The 18,851-nt window shown below is 49.6% G+C and overlaps 1 protein-coding gene across 1 annotated transcript; it reads left to right on the top strand.

Annotated features, from left to right (window-relative positions):
• The first annotated feature begins 1,185 nt into the window (after nt 1-1,185).
• LOC144372079 (uncharacterized) lies at nt 1,186-17,362 on the top strand. Its single transcript, XM_078035497.1, has 11 exons — nt 1,186-1,539; nt 6,376-6,563; nt 7,521-7,726; nt 7,963-8,168; nt 9,241-9,355; nt 10,761-10,876; nt 11,042-11,272; nt 12,368-12,482; nt 14,776-14,876; nt 15,043-15,159; nt 16,133-17,362. The coding sequence occupies exons 1-11, from the start codon at nt 1,498-1,500 to the stop codon at nt 16,328-16,330; spliced, it is 1,635 nt and encodes a 544-aa protein (XP_077891623.1). The 5' UTR covers nt 1,186-1,497; the 3' UTR covers nt 16,331-17,362.
• Nucleotides 17,363-18,851: the final 1,489 nt, after the last annotated feature.

Genomic DNA, 18,851 nt, shown 5'->3' with positions numbered 1-18,851 from the left:
AACTTTAGGATACATGGGCACATTTGAGAATGGTTCCAGCCATTCTCTCATCTTTTGGGTCATTCCCCTCCTATGTCCTGTGAGACATTTTCTATGTGAGGCTTTAAGAAGAAGAAGAAGAGAATATTCTGTAAATAAAACCTTATGATCTGTGCATTATAAAATTGAATGGGTTCATTCAGAAATCAGAAGTTCTATTGAAAGATATTTGCATGAGGCAAATAAAACCTATTTTTAGGCATCCTGGTGAAGACAAGGTTTTATCTTTATGTCTCATGACTGTGTTTTTCTTTTTATTTGTTAGAATGAAATTCATAGGTTGGCAGACCATTCTATCAGATGTGTACCTAGATGACATTTCAATTACCCACTTTTACATGGTAGACATTTTGTACATGAACACTGTCTGTCTGCAACTTTTTTTAAAACAGGACTGGGCTCAGGAGCCCAAATACCAATGTTAGCTGGAACATGTTCTCCAGTTTGGCCTATCTGTCAGTATTCCCTGAGGTCATCTGTTCCATGAGCTTCGTTACTCCTGCTCCCTCACGAGCTTTCATAGAAACCATATGCTGTCTATGAGTCAGAGACACCAATCTCACAACATAGCATTCTTTGAGTATCCAAAGTCCCACTTTTCACTTCGCCATGCCTGACATTGTCGGTAATATTTATCAGATAATGTGAGATTTTCAAAGATCCAATTCTATGTGCTCCTTTCTCAAAGAGCCTTAGGCAGGGCTATAGCATACATAAATATGAAGTAAAGGCCTAGTTTTTAAAATGTCATCCATTGAATAGTTGACACATGTCTGAGATATTTTTTATTTTGGAGGAGGTATTATTTAATAGAAAATCCAACAGCTTCATGATAGTGAAATGAGAAGTCTTGCATCCATTTTATTCTCTGTGATGATTTTTGTGAGTAAGGATAAGATACTTCCTTGTTCCAATGAAGATGTTGCCCACTTCTGTGAATGGATGCACTGTGTCACCCACTACTTGCATATCTGCATGTTGTGCTTGACATTAACATCGTACTTGGCAGGTGGCAGAAAGTCAATACTGAAGTTAAGCTCTTGTGTTCTAGCAGCTGTGCTGCAGATCTTTGGTGTGCCACCTTCTGCAATCCATGCTGCTCTGTTCATGTTCTTATTGATTTCCTGGTGATGAGCATCATGGTCTCCTGGTCTTGAGAATGGCCAAGCATTTCTCTGTGAATGTGGAAGATGGGCATGTAGAAGGCTTCAGGGAGGAGGGATCATTGATCATGTACTCTAATCCATGTGCCCTTTTAATGACCTGTTTTTCTTCTTGGGTTTTAAGGGAGACACTGCCCTCAAACACTTCTGTGCAGCTGGAAATGCAGGCTTCTGCTTCACCTTGAAGGAAGCATTCATGAATCCTTTCCAGAAGACATGAGAAGAGAGAGTGAGCCTCTGGTATCATGCAGGTTCCTTGCATTGCCCATGGGCTAGAGGAGAGAAGACTTGCTTCATGAGATTTGATCCCCTTTTTCCTGAAAAGTTCCACACGGAGGTGAGTCCCCAGCATGTTTAGACATCATTTCAGACATCTTTGTTGATGGAAATGAATCACACCCCCTGATGATGTGGAAGAACTAAAGATGGGTTTGCTATGAGTTTTCTATTTTATTTCTCAGGGCCTGAGTCAAGCCAGCCATTGTGCTGTCAGCGCATGAGCTGCTGGTCAAATGTGAGGAAGTGGTCTTGCTTTATGAAAACACCACCCTGATTCAGTGAGCCAGAGGCAGCCTGCAGTCCCTGTTTTCCTGTAAAGGCAGATTGCTGTGGATGGCCTCTGGCCTCGTCATGCAGCCCTGCTCAGAGTAGGAGATTGAGGGTCCAGGCAGATCCCTAGTTCCTTTGGACCTTTGTTGCCAATGGGCTGCCTCAGCGTCCTTGGACTCTACCTGGTCTTCTGGCCTGGGTAAGGGGATGTGAGGTTTGGAATCCCCCTCTGTGGCAGGATCCCAGGCCCCCCAGCCACTTGAGGACAGCACATCCTTCCCTAATTGTGTTAGAGGGGGAGGATTCTCCCGCCCATCCTCATCCATGCTCATCCCACATTTTTAGCTTGACACCAGAGGACCTTTATTCATTGACTTATGCTAAGATAAGTCAGTCAGCAGTCTCCCAAGGGTTTACATTGTGGTAATTGACACCAAACATCCGTTTTGTAATTAAACCATTTTGGAGGACACCGTTGAGTCTCATTAAGCATGTTCATGTTGGTGTATAGGCGTCACCACCATGCATCTCCAGAACTCACGTGGACATACTCTTGCCATGAATGCTGAATTCTAGTGCCCTTGAGGCCCAGGAAAAGAACATTGTACTTTATCTTTTTATGAACCTGATAATTGAGAATCTGGGATAAGTGAAATCCTACAAAATTTGCCTTTCTCTGGACACGATCATTTTCAAGGGATGCAGTTCACCCCCACTCGTGGGCATATCAGATCCACTGCTAACTCTGCGGGTGTTTCAATTGCACTCTCAGTGACATTGGGGACTGTGTGCACATGAGCTGTGTGTCTAGCTCAGATCACAGGATCTAGGGTCTTTGGTTCCACGCAGCCTATAGGTTGCCTGCTCCTCCAGGTCTCTGCAGGCCAGTGGCATGAAGGCCCTGGGCCTGGTGGTTTCTTTAGGTGAGTGCAACATGTGTCCACAGTGTTGTGGGACATGATGGACTATAAATAGAAGCAATGCCTGGATACTCCTGGGATCTCAGTGGGCTCAGCCTGTGTGCTGAGAATTGTTGTGACCTCCTAATTAATGGGCCCCCAGAATCCCAGAGAAAAGGGAAAGTCCAGAGCAGTGGAATCCCAGTGTCTCTGAGAGAACTTTTGGGGTGGGGGCCCGGATACATTGATGTGAAGACTCTGATGCAGAGTCATGTGCTTCAAATCCAGGTAGAGGTGCTCAGGAGCAGCCTGGGCTGGCACGTGGGTTCCCCACCTCCACACCTGTGGAACATCTTGGGGCCCTGAGAAGCACAGCAGCCTGACCACGTGAGGGCATCTGCTGTCTCTGCGTACAGTGAGATGGGTTTTCTTCACGTCTCTCAACAATTCCACATAACACCAGCTCTGAACCCAGAGTCCTGGGCACTTAGTTGAGGCTCCATCAGCTCCCACCTCTCTCTACCTGACAGAGCCCTCCTGGCTCCCTCTGCACTCATTACATTGAAGATGAAAACCTGGAGGGTGGGACTTCCTGTCATCCAGAAGTTCCCAAACACATTCCACTGTTCCTGGAACTCAAATGGTTGAGGGGCCACAAGCACCCTGGCATCCATGTGTGGGAACCATGGTAGTATAATCAAGAAACAGGAAGGAGAGGGGTTGGACTGATCAGTACAGATGGCAGGGTATAGTACAGAGTGGAATGGAGAGTTCTCACCCGGGGTGATTGTTGTGATGTGCACAAATGCTCTGCTGGTGCTGGGGTGCCCGCATGGTTTCTGGGGTCTTGAAAGGCTACAGATGCCCACAGAGTGTTCTCAGATGCACAGTGGGAGGCCTGTTGCAATATGTACATGTGGAAGAAGTAGGAGACCCCCTTAGTGTGGAGGTGCCATCTAGAAGGCAGCCTCACTTCTCTGAAAAACTTGATTGAAAAAAAAGAGAACGGACCTGTGCCCAAAGTGCCATATGTGCTCCTGGAAGTTGGTGGTGGAAATAGTTCTCCATCCATTAGTCACTCCCTCACTCACTAATGTCCTTGTGTCCATGAGAAAGGCTCTCCCTTTCCTGGTTTTCCTGAATAGAAATCCTCTTGCCTCTTGGGTGAATAGGGTTATGGGTTGTGCAGAGGGTGATGGTCCACTGAGCATCTTAGAGACTGTCCTTAATGGAGCCTAATGATCCCAACTGGGGAATGAGGCCAGGGTCCTAACTGTGGTTAGTGTGAAAACACCATGGGTTCAGAGAGGGAAAGAAGGACAAGGGAAACTCAGATGTCCCTTCATGGCCCCTGGAGTTAGAGGACTTACCCCTTTGCACCTGGGATCAGGAGACCTCATTTCCTCGAGGACACGCACACTCAGACGTTAATCTTGAGTGTGGATTCCTTTCTGGGGTCCAGGGCTGTTGTTAGCCACCAGGAATGACAGTGCTCTCCATGCTGAGTGGAGCCATTTTTGCCAGGGAGCCCGTGGTCACGCCTTGTGCAAAGCATCCCACACCAGGGGCTCCCATCCCTACATTCCTGTCCTGAAAGGAAATCACTCAGAGGCAAGGTGGGTCCAACCACCTCCCATGTGTTCACTCATCACTGTGTTCCAGCATCACCCCAGTTAACAGTCCTGATGGGATTGGATGTGGCTCAGAATGTCACCCTCCTGAGCTCTACCCTGCCACAGCTGCAGTTCTGCAGTGGGAGAAACTCAAAACCTCAAAACACATGCACATGAAAGAAAAGAGCAAGAGCCAGAGCCCAAACAGGCCAGGAGTGGCAAAGACAGCTGGAGTGCCTAGGTTGGGACTCAGAATTATGTCAGTGGGGTGGCATTGCTGCTGGCACCAGCATGGTAACCGAGAGCCAGCCCTGCTCATTTTGGGGAGCAGTGTGTTGGCGAAGGCAGCAGAAATTGAGAGGCAGGATTGAGTTTGGCCCTAGGAGGAGGTTGGGTAAAAGGCCAGTGTGAGTTGGAGGGCCTTGGCAGATAGAGAGAGGTCAGGGCACACCCCAAAGCCTGGAGACTGCACTTGTTGTCCAGGGTTTTGAAACACCACCTCCCCTCTTACTCACAACTGAGAGCAAGGGGCATTGATAAGTTCAGTTTGTGTGCCACTGCATCCAAGGTGGCTCGGCTAGGCACCTCTGTTTCCTTGACTCAGGAGGCTGGGAGTCCAGGCTCCACTGAGGCTCGGCTGGGAGGATCGGACTCTGAGTTTATGCCTGTGTTCCTGGTAGGATCCATGTTGGCTGAGCCTCAGTGTTTTTGTAATGAGAGGATGGGTGACTGTCATGTCTTTATCACAGGACACACTTGCTAAATGGATTTGTTTGCTCTGGGGAGGAAAGAGAGAGAGGGGAGTGGTGCTGGAGACAGGGATGCAGACAGGGGTCATGGACTTGGCATAACTCAGTCTTGGAGGTGATATCCCATCACCTGTACCCACTTCAAATCCAATGAATCCAGAGGCTGAGCCCCCTTGAGGTGAGGGGTGAACCGGTTGTGGGCAGCAGGATGCTGTGGTACCTCAAAGTCTCTGTGAGACCCCAACACTAGAAACACTTGGCCCTTTTGAAATATTAGGAGAAGCCTTGGGAAGTTGTATGGCAGAGGGGAGAAGCCTCTGCATCTCAATCCCCTCCAACTTGCCATGGTGTAGAGAGGGAACTGCAGCCACAATGGGACGGACATTGGCCACGTCCCTGTGTGGGACACAGGCCTGATTGAGTTGAGGTGCATTCTTTGTCTCTGCCCTTCTTGTGATTGTCCCATCTCTACATTTGTTCTTTAGCCACCTGTGAGTCCCATCTCTGGTTTCAGAGAGAAGAGAGGGTGTTATGGGCCAATAGACATAATAAACCCTAGAGATTAGATGCTACCCTACTTTCCAGAAAAGACTGGGCACACCATGAGTTGGACAATGATGGGACCAGGGTCCAAAAGCTGCTGAGAGGGAAGGACTGGTTGTGAATGCATTTTTGAAGGCTCCAAACTGAAACTCTAGTGGCACCAAGCAGGGCAGATGCTGGTAGGGATGTTTGGGTAGTTGTTGGTGAACACCTGCGCACCTGAGATGGGTAGGCATGGAGGAGAAATCAGCAGCTCATAGGGCTTTTGAAAGTGGTCTTATGTGAAAAGAGGCTCAGGTATGGGCACAGGAAATGACATCATTGCCTTGACAATGGATCAAACAGAACATGGAACCCTGGTATCCAGGCACCCACTTCACTGACCAAGCAATCAGAGCTCATTTGGTTGGAGAAACTGGAGTGAGAAGGATGTTCTCCTGTGGTTGCAAACAATGCCGAGCCTCAGGCTCCCAGGAATCTCAGGGGGGCCAACTAGCCCTTTTGTGGATACACTGGGTGAGGCTTCATTTTAGACGCCAGAGCCTCTTACGATTGTCGCAGAGGAGATCAAGAGTAACAGTGAGTAGCACAGGGCAGGTGAGCCCAGCAGGCCCTCTAGTCTAATCCCTGATGAATGGCCCAGGACTCCTATTCTGACTGTGTGTGTGTGTGTGTGTGTGTGTGTGTGTGTGTGTGTGTGTGTGTGTTTGTACTGATGGGAACTGTTCCATTGTGCTTTGACTCTAGTGTATTGGCATAAGTCATTTCTCTGTTTGTCACCATTTCCATTTTGAACCCACCATTCTTGGTCCCAACCCAGGGTGAAAATGATGAGAACACGGAGGAGCCCTTCAGGGTACAGAGCCTTGAACCTTACAGGCAGAACCAGCTGAGGAATGAGCTCCTGCCTGTCATTTGTGGGAGAAACCTACATTTCAGCAGCAACATGGGGTTAATCTCCTGGGATTCCATTCCCACCCAGCAGGTGCTGGATCACTTGTTCCCAAGGTAAGCACCAGACCACCAAGCCAAAGTGTGTAGCCCCCTCATGCCTGGGTCTTGGGGCTGCCATGTACCTCTCAGGGACCCAAAGGTTTGTGATACCTAATGAGATAGAGGACCACACTCATAGTGGAATGTCAGCCCCAAATTGGACGAGTCCTGGAGGTGCCTGCCACAGCCTTGCAAGGGGAGTGAACTCCCCTCTCAGGCAGAGAAACCATCCTGACTCCAGCTGATCCACAGAGGTCCATGGAGCAGTCCCCACACACTGGGCACCACAGCTCAATGGTGTGCACTGAGCTCATTCCCAGGTGGACTCAGCGAGGCCAGGTGGTCTTTCTGGTGTGATGTTGGCTTCATGAAGAACATAGATCTGTGCCAGAGGCGTCTCAAAACTCAGGCCTTGGGAAAAGCACTTTTGGGTTAATAGACATGTTAATTTCCATAGTGGGACAGAGCATCCTAGCTGGGACATAGCTGATCAGGGGCTTTGGACATGGCAGCTCCCACACCCAGAGATATGTGGGAATCAGGAGTTTTAGGCTCATTCACTGATGAACATGGAAAATGCACCCACTGTGTGAAGACACGTTTCCAGTCACGTTTCATAATTCAGTGAAAAATGGGGTGCAAATGACTGCCATTGTGTCCCTTTTCATGGGGGTCAGCCTCAAACCGCAGGTGCCATGAGTACATATCCTACCTGTGACTGCATCCCTGACTCCATGGGGCATAATTGCACGTTGTCCTCTTCAGTGACTATGGTGGACCAACTTCAACATGGAATGGGCTTGGGGTCAAGAGGGTGGGCTCCTGTTTCCAGAATAGGGACCTGCAAGGTGATTTGATTTGGGAAGGCTGAGGAAAGACTGCTCTCCCCAGTGTAGGGTCAGAGGTTTTCTCTGGAGGCCGTGGCATAGGCAAGGCCAGGGTTTTGCTGACTCCACACCTTCTTCCCCACAGTGCCTCACTTTCCTTCCTGGGGACCTGGGTGAACTTCTACTCCGAGGCTTCCCATCAGCCTCCAGGCTTTCTGAGTCTGCAGCAGCTGCTATCCATGTGGCTCCTGCTGGGTGGCTTGAACCGGGAACACCAAGCACACCACCTCCTGGCCCCAATTGAAGATGGCAAATCAAGCCAGGCAAAGCCTGAGAGCCAGGCAGACTGTGGTGAGTACCTAAGGGTATATGAGGAAAGGTCCGACTCTTGTCCCACTGCAGCGAGTTTGTATGCCTGGTGTTGGGCTGGAAATTAGGATAAGCCTTTGTCCATTCAGGAAGTGACCCCAGTCTGCAAAGAGGTCCTGTGTGGGCTAAGGGCCTGAGTTCTTCCTGGCAGCAGGGGTATTGTCTGTCTGTGCGAAGGTCAGGGCAAGGCAGTCATGTTGGCATCTTTTCTCCTCTAGCTACAAGCTCAGTTCCTGTCACGGCTCCTCAGCCAACCCCAGAGCCAGAGCCTTCTCCCAGGGAAGGGGCAGAGCTGGAGTCCAGGACATCAGGGGTCTCCACTCGGTACTCCCCAGGGCCCCAATATAACAAGCGGATGAGAGGCAGGTGCCTCATTCACGTCTACCTGGAAAACGAAAGGACAACACAGTATAGGAGCATCCTGGTGAGTCTTCGAGCAGGGGAGTCTCCTGGGAGCCCACAGTGGGGAAGACCGAGTCCACAGCAAACACTTTGGACTAGGCCTGTCTTCTTGAACTGGAGCTTCTGGAAGGTCAGGAAGGAGAGCAGAAAGTGAGGAAGAGAGAGGCGGGAGAGCAGCAGCATGCCAGGTCTGGGTGCAAGTGGGCCTGCGTGTTTTGGAGTGTGCAGGTCAGAAGTGCAGGAGTGAGTGCTGGGTTCAGAGGAGGTCAGAGAAATATCGAGGGTACGGGCCATCCTCTACTGACCTTGGTATTGAGGAGGAGTATATTGAACCATGGAGGTTGAAGCAGAGGAGTTGGCAGTCATTTTCTTGTGTGTGGGAGGGGATATGTTGCTGGTTGAAGGGAAGGGAGCCATTGTAGAATAATTAGGGTGGGGAGGTGTGGGTCACAGACAACTGGGTTCCTTGGAGGGGCCCATTAGTGTCCTAGTTTGCATGTATGTGAATAGAGATTCAGCGGCTCTCTCTGCAGAATTTTCCTGGGTGTGGAGTATCCATCATGAGACTCTGCTGTCCACCTCCAGGGGAGCTATGTTGATCCAGTGCACCTGCTGGGTCCAAACCTCCTGACACCCTAGCAAGCACTGACACTCTCGTGCCCAGCAGCTTCCATGCCTATCATTAAAGAGTCCTAGTGTGTGTTGTTCCCTGGCTGTCAGGACCAAAGCACCTAGGGTTTGTGCCTGGTCCACACAAAAATGCAGCTGCATCCCAGACCAGAGCATGGATATGGAAGTGCACTGGACCATTCCTTCCATCTTGATGGGACTAGAGTGTGTCTGTACAAAGCCTTTCGGTCCTTATTCCCTTGTCCCTGTAGGGCATAGCAGGTTGAAGCAAACTCTTGTACCAAGATTGGACTAGAGGCTCATAGAAAGATTCCACATGATCACATGAAGGCCTCAGGTAGCAGGGTATCAAGATGGTGCCCTTGTGTTGAGAGCTCACTTGTCTCTGATTGTCCTTGAGCACTGTCTTCTGGGTAGCTACTCCCAAATTCCCTCTCTGATGAGCTTTCTCCAACTCTGCTCAGGTGACCTGCCAGGACAGGGCTCCAGTCATCATCCGCAGGGCCTTAGATGCACACTTGCTCCAGCAGGAGGACCCAGAAAACTATGAGCTTCTGCAAATTCTCTCGAACCATCAGAGTAAGTGGAACCATCAGAGGGTAGGGAGCAGTGAGTCACAGTGGGCTCACGATAACTGGGAGCCAAAACACAGTGTGCGTTGACCCAATGCCCAGGATGAGTATGGTAGGACTTGTGCGTAAAACAAAGTGTAATGATGGGCCATCAATCTGCAGGTTCTTCATTTTCCCAAGGGGCTCTGTACGTGCCTAACATGTGTTCTTTCCTTGGTCTGAGGAGGCATTGCAAAGCTATTATCTACAAGGGGCCAAGAAGAAAGGCTTCTTTGTCTTGTGTCAAACAAGACAGACAACCACAGGGTGTCTACTTTGGCTGCCTTTCCTGACCTAGATGAGTACATGAGAAAAGCAGTTCAATGAAGAATCATTTCTGGCTTCCAATCTTTCTATTCATTGCAAACTGAGTCCACTTAGGACCAGAGGCCATTTCTAGACAGAAGAGTGTGGTAGAATAGAACCCTTCACAGCTTATAAACTCTTCTTGGAGAGAGAGAGAGAGTAAGAGAGAGAGAGAGAGAGAGAGAGAGAGAGAGAGAGAGAGAGAGAGAGAGAGAGAGAGAGAGAGAGAGAAGAAGAAGAAAGAAAAGGAGGAGGAGGACGACGAAAATGAGGATGAGAAGGACGAGGAGGAGGAGGACAAGGATGAGGAGGACGAGGAGAAGGAAGACATGGAGGAGGAGAAGGAGGAGTAGAAAAATGAAAATAAGTTGAAGGAGGAGACCATGAATAAAAAGGTCAAGATGACTTTAAGAAGAAGCATGAGGAGAAGATGAAGAAGAACCAGAACAAGAAGGAGAAACACAAGCTGAACAAGAAGTATAACAATAAATTGATTAAAAATGTGAATGAGAATTATACTCATGAGGAGGAAATGCAGAAGTGGGGAACTCAAGAGAAATATATATCTCTGGATGGCACAGCCCTGCTGTGGACATCCTCCACCTACGCTCAACACACCTCCATACCATACCCCTCAAATTAGTGTAGCCCTGTATGAGTGGATGAATCCACTGGCAAGGTGGAGGCACCCACCATCAAGTGCTTTTCCCCAAACCCACCTGTGATCATTGCTGCAGTGGGGAGAAAACCTTGAACACATGAGTCTTAGGGGACCAATCCAGATACAAAGTCTAGCTGTTTTCGCTTTGGTGGGTCCAGTGTGAACTAAGAGGGTCTGGGGTACAAGGGGCTATTTCCTTGAAAGGTGTTCCTGTAGGGGACCTCCTGTGCATAGAGGGTCCTCAGGGAGGAATCAGTGGGGAGTCTTTGGTGCAACAGTAGCTGGATTCGGGGGCTCTCAGGTCTGTGTGTGAGACCTGAGCTGGCAGAGGCTCTCAGTTGTGGGGGATGTTGGGTAGTGTATTCCTTGAGTGTCACCTACCACGCCTCTGCCCCTGCCTCTCCAGAGCTGAGGATCCCTGCTGATGGAAACGTTTATTACACCCTGGATGGCAGAGTGGATTATAACTTTCTTCTTCGGGAAACAGCTGCCAGCAAGTTGTTTAAAGTCAAGCCAAAGGAGGTAAACAGCCACCTTCTTCAGTCTTTACTCCTGGTGCCAATCCACATCCTCCAAGGGGACAAGAACCTCAGGTTCTGGATGGATATTGTAGAATGCCCACAGAGCCAATGCCAGGCTGGGTGGGGTGCAGGTGCTGGGCTTTGCTGATGTTGTCATCCCCCACAGTTCTTGGAGCCTTCTGTGGCAGTGGCATCCAGGACCCCAGCAGCTGTGAGCAGCAGCTCTGCGGTGGCTGCAGGACCATTGCCCCAGGCCACCCAAAGCAATGAGTGGTGCATGAGAAAAGTCACCAGTAGCAGCTCCTCACTGCTTCGCTCCAGCGAGCAGGTGGAAGACAGCCGCTTCGTCCACGTCCTCCTAGAGGGACAGAGCCTGAAGGAGACAAAGCGCATCCTGGTAAGCCTGACAGAAGGGCTGCCTCCTGGGTGTCCACACAGTGGAAGGCAGGAGACACAGCTAACCCTGGGGCTGTGGTGGGAAATTAAGAAGAGAGAGGTCAGTCTTAAGGGCTTGACCTGAGGGGGGAGAACCTCAGCATGCCCAGCTGCAGCGGTGAGTGGGCCTGTGTATTGTGGGTTTGGCAGGCCAGAAGTGCAGATGGACAGATGAAGTCATCTGCTCTGGACAGATGAAGGCAGAGATATGTCCAGGGTGCAGGCTGCAGTGCCTAGAACTTGGTATTCTCAATGAGTGAGGTTGGAGCAGAGGAGCTGGCAGTGACTTGTCACATGTGTAGGAGGGAGTGTGTTCCTGGTGGCAGGGAAGAGAACCTCCTTAGCATTACTAGGTGTGGAAATTTGGGGTCGGGATCACCTGGGAGGTCATGCCAAAGCTTCGGAATGTCAGTCTTTGCATGTATGTAAATACAGAGCTAAAGGGGTTCTTGGCAGAATTTCTATGGATGTGCAGTAGACACGCTAATGCTGCAGGTGTCCAGCTGCAGAGGAGACATGTTCAGTGACTGCCAGTGCTGAGTCAAGTACATCATAAGAACCAGACCCGCACTGAGCTTCCAGAGCCCAGGGCCTCTCCAGGCTATCATGAAGCACTCAAGTACACACTCTTGTATCTGAGTCTGTTTTGTGTAGTGGCAGTCAGGACCAAAATTTTCAGTGCATCTGCCTCTTCCACCCACAAAGGCAGCCTGCATCCCAGAGCACACTTGGTGCGCAGATCCCTGGCCCATTGCTGTCATCTCGGTGAGATGAGAGTGTGTCTGTTCATAGGCAGTTTGGTCCTTTGACCTGAGTGGAATGTGGCTCCCCAGGGGGAGGGGAGATGGCAGGTACAGGCAGATATTTGTACCAGGATTGTTCTAGTAGCACGTTGCAAGAACCCAGGGGGTATATGGAGGCCACACTCAGGTAGCAGGATAACAAGATTGTGCCCTTGTATATGTAGCTAACATTTCTCCTGAATGTTTGACCACAGTCTTCTGGGTAGCTCCTCTAAAAGCCATTCTCTGATGACATTTGTCCCACCCTGATCTAGGTGACGTGTCAGGAGAGGGTGACAAGCCTCATCCGTAGGGCCTTGGACCAAAATTTGTTGCAGCATGAGGATGTGGACAACTTTGAGCTGCTGAGAATGATGTCTCTGCATGAGAGTAAGTAGGACAATCAGACAGTGGGGAGACATGATCCACAGTGGGCTCAGGATAACCCACAGCCAAGAGAAAGTTGGCCTTGGTCCTAAAATAGCCAGAGTGTGGTGGGCTTGGTGCAGGAAACCAAGTGCAGTGTTGGGCGTGTCCAATGTGGAGGTGTTCAATGCAGCCCCAGGGGGCTGCTGGACCTCCCTAAATGTGTTCTCCCCTGGACCTGGTCTGGCAATGCAAAGCTAATATCGATGAGGGCAAGGCAGAGAGAGGCTCAATCCATCATCAGTTTGGTTTATGGCTCACTGATAAGGATGCCTTCAAATGAAGAGGAGCAGAGCATGGGTCTGATTGGATCAGCATTGCTATGGACGGAAGCCGCACAGGTCCCAATCCATGGCCAGGATATGAGAAGTCCTGCCTACTCAAGAATGTCAGGATTGCAGCAACTGGGAACAGGACTCAGTGAATAGGAAGCCAAGGCCAGGGGACAGCCTGTTTGGGTTCTTTTTGGAACAATTCCAAGTCCTCTGTGCCTGGGTGCCCATCTCCTGAAGATATCAGAATGGCCAGGTTATTATTCCTTCCAGCAACAAAGAAGGGCATCTGAAGAACAGAGGCCACAATGCTGAGCTGTCCACCATGCCAGTGCTCTTTTCTTGTGAGCCCGACACTCCTAGCCTCCACTATCCCAGCCTGTCCACAGTAGAACCCACCATCTGTCGGGCACGTAAGTGAGTTTTCCCATTTTCACACACCGCCTCATTTGAGTTGGCTCTGTCTCACACATGAGGAAGACTGAGGTGCAAGGAGCTGGGCAAGGGACAGTGTCTGTGAATCTCAGGGACTTGGGAGGCAGTGCAGAAGGATGGGGATTTCCAAACAACCTCAGAAACTTAGGGAGACCCTGTACCCAAGTAAAAAGGCCTGGGAATGGTCTCAGTGCTTAAGTGCCTCTGGTTTTATCCCTAGTAAAAAAATAAGCCAGTCAAAAGGAATTACCAAACCGAGAATCTACAAAGGTGTTTTCAGAAACAGACTTTCAACCCAAACATCAGTTGAGAGCAGGCTCCAGACCAGGGGAGGTTTGTGTGTAACAGATGTCAAAAGGGAGGACTAAAGGGGTCTGGAACCCACTAGGTGTGATGGCATCTATGCCTTATGGCAGGAGGGTGGCAGTGATGCTGGCCCTCTCCTAGATTTTGGAAACCTTGTTTTCATTGGGGAAGCTTTATGGAGGTGGAATCTATTTTAGCAATCCTGGTCCAGATGAGGTGCTGACTACCACAGGTAGAAGCCTATCCAGAATGCGGTGTCTGTTATTCAGTCTTTCCTGACTGTGACAATGACAAAGAAAGGAAGTCACTTGTCTTTGGACTTGGTTTCACTCCTGGCCATTGATTGAGAACTGATTTCATCTTGGACTACTGAACAGAGGCTGCATCTGGGCAGAAGAGTGTGATAGATTTGAACTCCTCAGGACGCCCCACCATTGCCAGAGAAAGAAGGAGAAGGAGGAGGAGGAGAAAGAGACACTCCTGAGTGGGGATAGGATCACACAATGAAGAGCAGGAGGAAGAAAAAAAGAAAAGGAGGAGGTGAACAGAAGGAAGGGTGGAGGGAGATACACAAGAAGAACAAGAAGGAATGATGTAAGAACAAGAAAAAGACCCAGAAAGAACTACAAGAAGATGCAGGACAGAAAGAAGAGCCAGAAGTAGAACAAGAACCAAAATAAAAGTACCAAGCAGACAGCTCATGATGAGAAACAAGGGGAAGAAGAGCGAAACTAGAAAACAATAGAGTTCTCCAGGGCATCACCCTGCTGACGTCCTCTCATATCCATGCCCACCACACCTCTGATGGATACCACCTCCCCTCCGCGTATTCATCCATGAGTGGATTCATCCAGGGCAAGGGGATGAATTCGCCCACGATCCAATGCTTCCCTGAATGCCCATGTGTGAGCATGGCTGCCCTTGGGAGAAAGGCCTAAGCACCGGAGCCTTTGCCAATCCTAATGCACAGCCTAGCAGTGTCCCTTTGGCAGATCCAACTGCACTGAGAAGTTCTGGGCCCAAGGTGCTGATTCCATTTCCAGGAGCTCTTTTGGTTTAGAATCCTGTACATCATCTTCTCCAGGGAAGAATCACTGAGGGAGTCCTTGGTGGCACTGTAGCTGGATAGGAGGGCTCTCAATTCTGGTGCAGGCTCGCCCTGGCGGAGACTCTCAGGGGTTGTGGGTGTTTTGTGGTATAATCCTTGAGTGCCACCTAACAATTCTCTCCACTTTGCTCTGCAGAAATCAAGGTCCCTGACCACTCACTCATGTATCTGTCCATGAATCCACAAATAAAATATTATTTCATCATGAGGAAAAGCCTCGAGGTCAAGGGAAAGGAGGTAAACACCTACCTTATTCAAGCTGTACTTGTGCTGCCATTCCACTCCCACCTGGGGAAATAAGAAGCCTGAGCACCTGGACATATGTGCTAGAAGCCCATAGAGCCAACTGACAGGCTGGGGTGGCTTTCTGTTTCTCGGTTTGCTGATGTTCCATCCCCCACAGGTCTCAGAATCAACCTGCAAGTCCTCCAGGCCGCTTTCCCACAAGCAGGTGGGAGACACCTGCTTAATTCGTGTCCACTTAGAAACACAAAGTCCAAAGATGGCCAAGACTGTTTTGGTAAGCCTGGGAGCAGGGGTGTCCTCTGGTGCTTACACCTGGGTGGGGAGCAGACACTGGTCCAATACCATGGACTACTCCTGCCCTCTTGAATTTGGAACTTCTGGATGATTAGGAGGATAGATGGGAATCAAAAAAAAAGAGTTCAGTGTGAAAGACTGGAGCTGAGATGAGGGAGAGCAGCAGCTTGTCCACTGCCATGTCTGAGGGAGTCTGTGTGTCAGGTGGCAGAATGCAGTCCATAAGGGCAGAGGCAGGTATGGGTGACAGATGAGGACAAGCCAGGACCTAGGTTGCAGGTTCCCCTGTATGGGATGCTGACGTCTATGGAGCAGGACACCAGTATGAGGTTCTGCATGTTCCTTGAACAAGGAGCTGAGAGGGTCTCTCTGCAGAGTCAGTATGGATGTGGAGCAAGCACACTAAATGTCCAGGTAACCCAATGACCACCCTTGCCGGATGAGGTGCCCTCTTACACCCCAGCCAGCACTGAGCCTCTGGAGGCCAGGAGCTCTCGTGGCTATCTTTCGTCACTCCTGTGTGTGGTCATGTTTCTGGGTCTGATTTGGGCCCTGGCAATCCAGACCAAAGCCTCTAGGTTTTGTGCCTAGGCCATTCCCAATGCCGCCTACATTCTCGGGCAGACCTGGGATCTTGGAGGCTATTGTCCCATTCCTCCCAACTTGTGGGATGAGATTGCATCTGTATGCAGGTAGTGGGGTCCTTTCATTCGAGAGAAGTGTAGCTCCACAAAGAGCAATGGCAGGTCCAGGAAGTCCTATGTACAAGGATTGGGCTAGTAGCCTATGGGAAGATCCCACGCGATGAGCAGGAGGTCAGCCTCAGGTAGTTGGGTCATGGATGTTGCCCTTGTATTTAGAGTGGAGGTGCCTCCAGAATGCCCCTGCCCACTGTCCTTGAGTAGTCACTTCAAGGCCCATTTCCTGAAGGCCTGTTTTCAATGCTGCTCCAGGTGACCTGCCACGATCAGGCTCCTGTCGTAATCCGCAGGGCCCTCGAGCTACACTTGCTTACTCAGGAGAAGCCGGAGGAATATGAGCTGGGCCAAATCATCTCTCACCGTCAGAGTAAGTGGGACAATCAGATGACAGAGAGCAAGGGTCAGGATGTGGACTCAGGTCAACTCTTAGCACCAAAGAGTAGTCTCTGACCCCCAAGAACACTCCAACAGGGTGTGTTGGGCTCGTGCACAAAGCCAACTGCACTTCTGCTGGTGTAAGCTCTCCAGGTGTTTTGGTATACCCCAGTGGCTAGTGCGGCTCCCCACCAGGTGCCCTGCCCAGGACATGAACAGGCATCCAAAGCTCACATCATTGAGGAGTGAGGAGGAAAGCCTCTTTCCAGGAGCAGTATGGTTCTGTGGTCTGAGATAGGAGTGGTTTCAGAGGAACATGGGAATGCATGGGCTAAAGATGGAACTGGCATTTTGTGGACTGAAGCAGTAGGATTGAAAGCCTTCTGTGTGACCAGAAAACCACTGCCTGGGCAGAGCATTGCCAAGATTCTAGCAAGCAGTAACAGGATGAAATTGGGAAGAAAACACAGCCTGGGAGACAGCTTGAATCATCTGTTTTTGCATAAATTCCATGGTCTTCTGCACCTGAGTCCACTAGCCAAGGAGTGATCCCAATAGCCAGGTTATGATCCCTAACTAGAGTCAGATGAGGGCTTCCTGAGCACGTAGGCACATAGCTCATCTGATAATAATGTCAGTGCTTTTTCATTGGTTGGTTGGTTGGCTTTTGTGAGCCAAACACCTCAGCAGCCATTATCCCAGCCTATGTACACTGAAGACCACCATCCCAATGAGTCCTAGGATCACTTGTCTCCTATCTTAACCTTCTGTTAGGTTAGTAGAGTCTATGGAAGAGGAAGTCTGTCTGGGGCCTTGGTAGCCTAAGAAATTCATAGCAGAGATCCCCACATCCAACCCAGAAGGGATGGAGAACAGGCTCTAGGTTAGAGGAGGGCGACAGGAAAGAGGTGTTCAGAGGAAGGAGAAGCTGGCTGTTGTATTCCCCCACTCGGGGTCATGGCACCACTGGGCCATACACCATGTTGGAGGGAAGCAGTCCCTTTGCTGGTCTTTGGAATCATTGTTCTCAGGAGGGCAGCATTTGGAATGTGGCCTCCATTCTCAGAAGCCTGGTTCACATGGAGGCAGGCTCAACCAACAAGAAGTGTGGCTCTAATGTGGTATCCGTGCTGGTCAGCCTGTCCTCACTGTGGCCATACTTGAGAATCCTAGGCCTTTTCTCTGGGTTTCACAACTTTCTCTTTGGTTGTGCACTGAGGCTTTCCATAAAGCTCTAGTGTGTGGCAGTGGAGAGCTCCTCAGCCCTTGCCACAAAGGCATAGACTGGGAGAGAGAGAACAAGGCTGGGAGAGAGGGAGAGAGAGAAAGACGGAGAGGAGAAGGAGGACCTCTACTTGGAGGATGAGGATTCAGTGGAGCCAACGGGGACAAGGTACTGTTGCCCAGGGTGCACCCCTGTTTAGGTCTTCCTTCAACTATGCTCAACCTTTCTTCGAGTCCCTTCCACCCCCCAGTAGTCGATTTATCTTGAATGAGAATTTCATGTTGACATCAGAGCACTCACCATCCAATGCTTCCTTCCAAACCCACCTGTGAAGATGGCTCATGTGGGGTCTGAATCTTCGGCACAAGAGCCTTTTGTGGGAGATTTCAGATGCAAACCCTAGTGGTGTGCTTTGGCAGATTCAAGAGGACCTGGGATGTTTTGGAGTCCAAAGCCTTTGGTAGGAACAGACATTAGGTCTATTGAAGTGCTCTGCCTAGTTTTTCCTCAGGGAGGACTGTTGAGTGATGTCAATTATACAGGCTTCATTGGGAGCACACATTTTATATTGAGCTGGAATTGGACTCTGGATGTGATTGCTGAAAATAGCTGGGGAATGGGAGAATGGAAGCTGTTTGCTGCAAGCAGTTTCAATTTGCTTTGTTGATTAACTTTGTTGTAAGTGAGCACATGCTATTTTTTTTTTCCTGTGGACCTAGAAGAATTCAAAACTGCTTCTTACAGGTGACAGGCATGCTTACACATTGAAGCCTCTGTTCCATTGATAAAAAAAACAGTTCACTCATGTGGGCACCTGCACTTCAAGTGAATATTGTAAACAAATGTGGGACAAATGGATGTCAGTGAGACTTTGGAGAACTGATCTTCTCAGCTGGTGCTCTTTTCCCCTGAAAGTTGGTGATGCTAGATTCAAGAGAACTCTTTCTGGCACCCTTCGTGTTTCATGCCTGAACTGTGCTCTGAAAGTTCTTGAGGAGAACAGCTTAGAAGTGCAGAAGTGAAGCTGTTTGTTGAAGCAGCTTCAAGTAGCACAAGCTAACTTGTTCTCAGTGAGCACATGGGGATTTTCAGCAGTGTGAATGATAATGGCTTCTCAGAGCTGGTAGGCATGTTTGCATTTGGCAAACTTTGCCATCTGTCACCCAGAGTTCCTTGCATGAAACCTACATTTCCAGTGTTTTCAGTAAGATGTGATGAGTGGGTTTCCATGAAATTTTTTGGAATTGATCTTTTCAGGCAGTCCTCATTGCCTTCTCAAAATTGTTGATCCTGGTGCAAGGGCTCTCTTGTCAGCCAACATTGTATTTTGGGCCTGACTTCGGCTCTGAATGTACTTGCTGTACTTCCCAT

This window comes from Ictidomys tridecemlineatus, chromosome Y (assembly GCF_052094955.1).
Source record: "Ictidomys tridecemlineatus isolate mIctTri1 chromosome Y, mIctTri1.hap1, whole genome shotgun sequence".
NCBI classification, from domain to species: domain Eukaryota; kingdom Metazoa; phylum Chordata; class Mammalia; order Rodentia; family Sciuridae; genus Ictidomys; species Ictidomys tridecemlineatus.
Note: the sequence above shows the minus strand (reverse complement) of the source record. Positions and strands in the feature narration are given on the sequence as shown.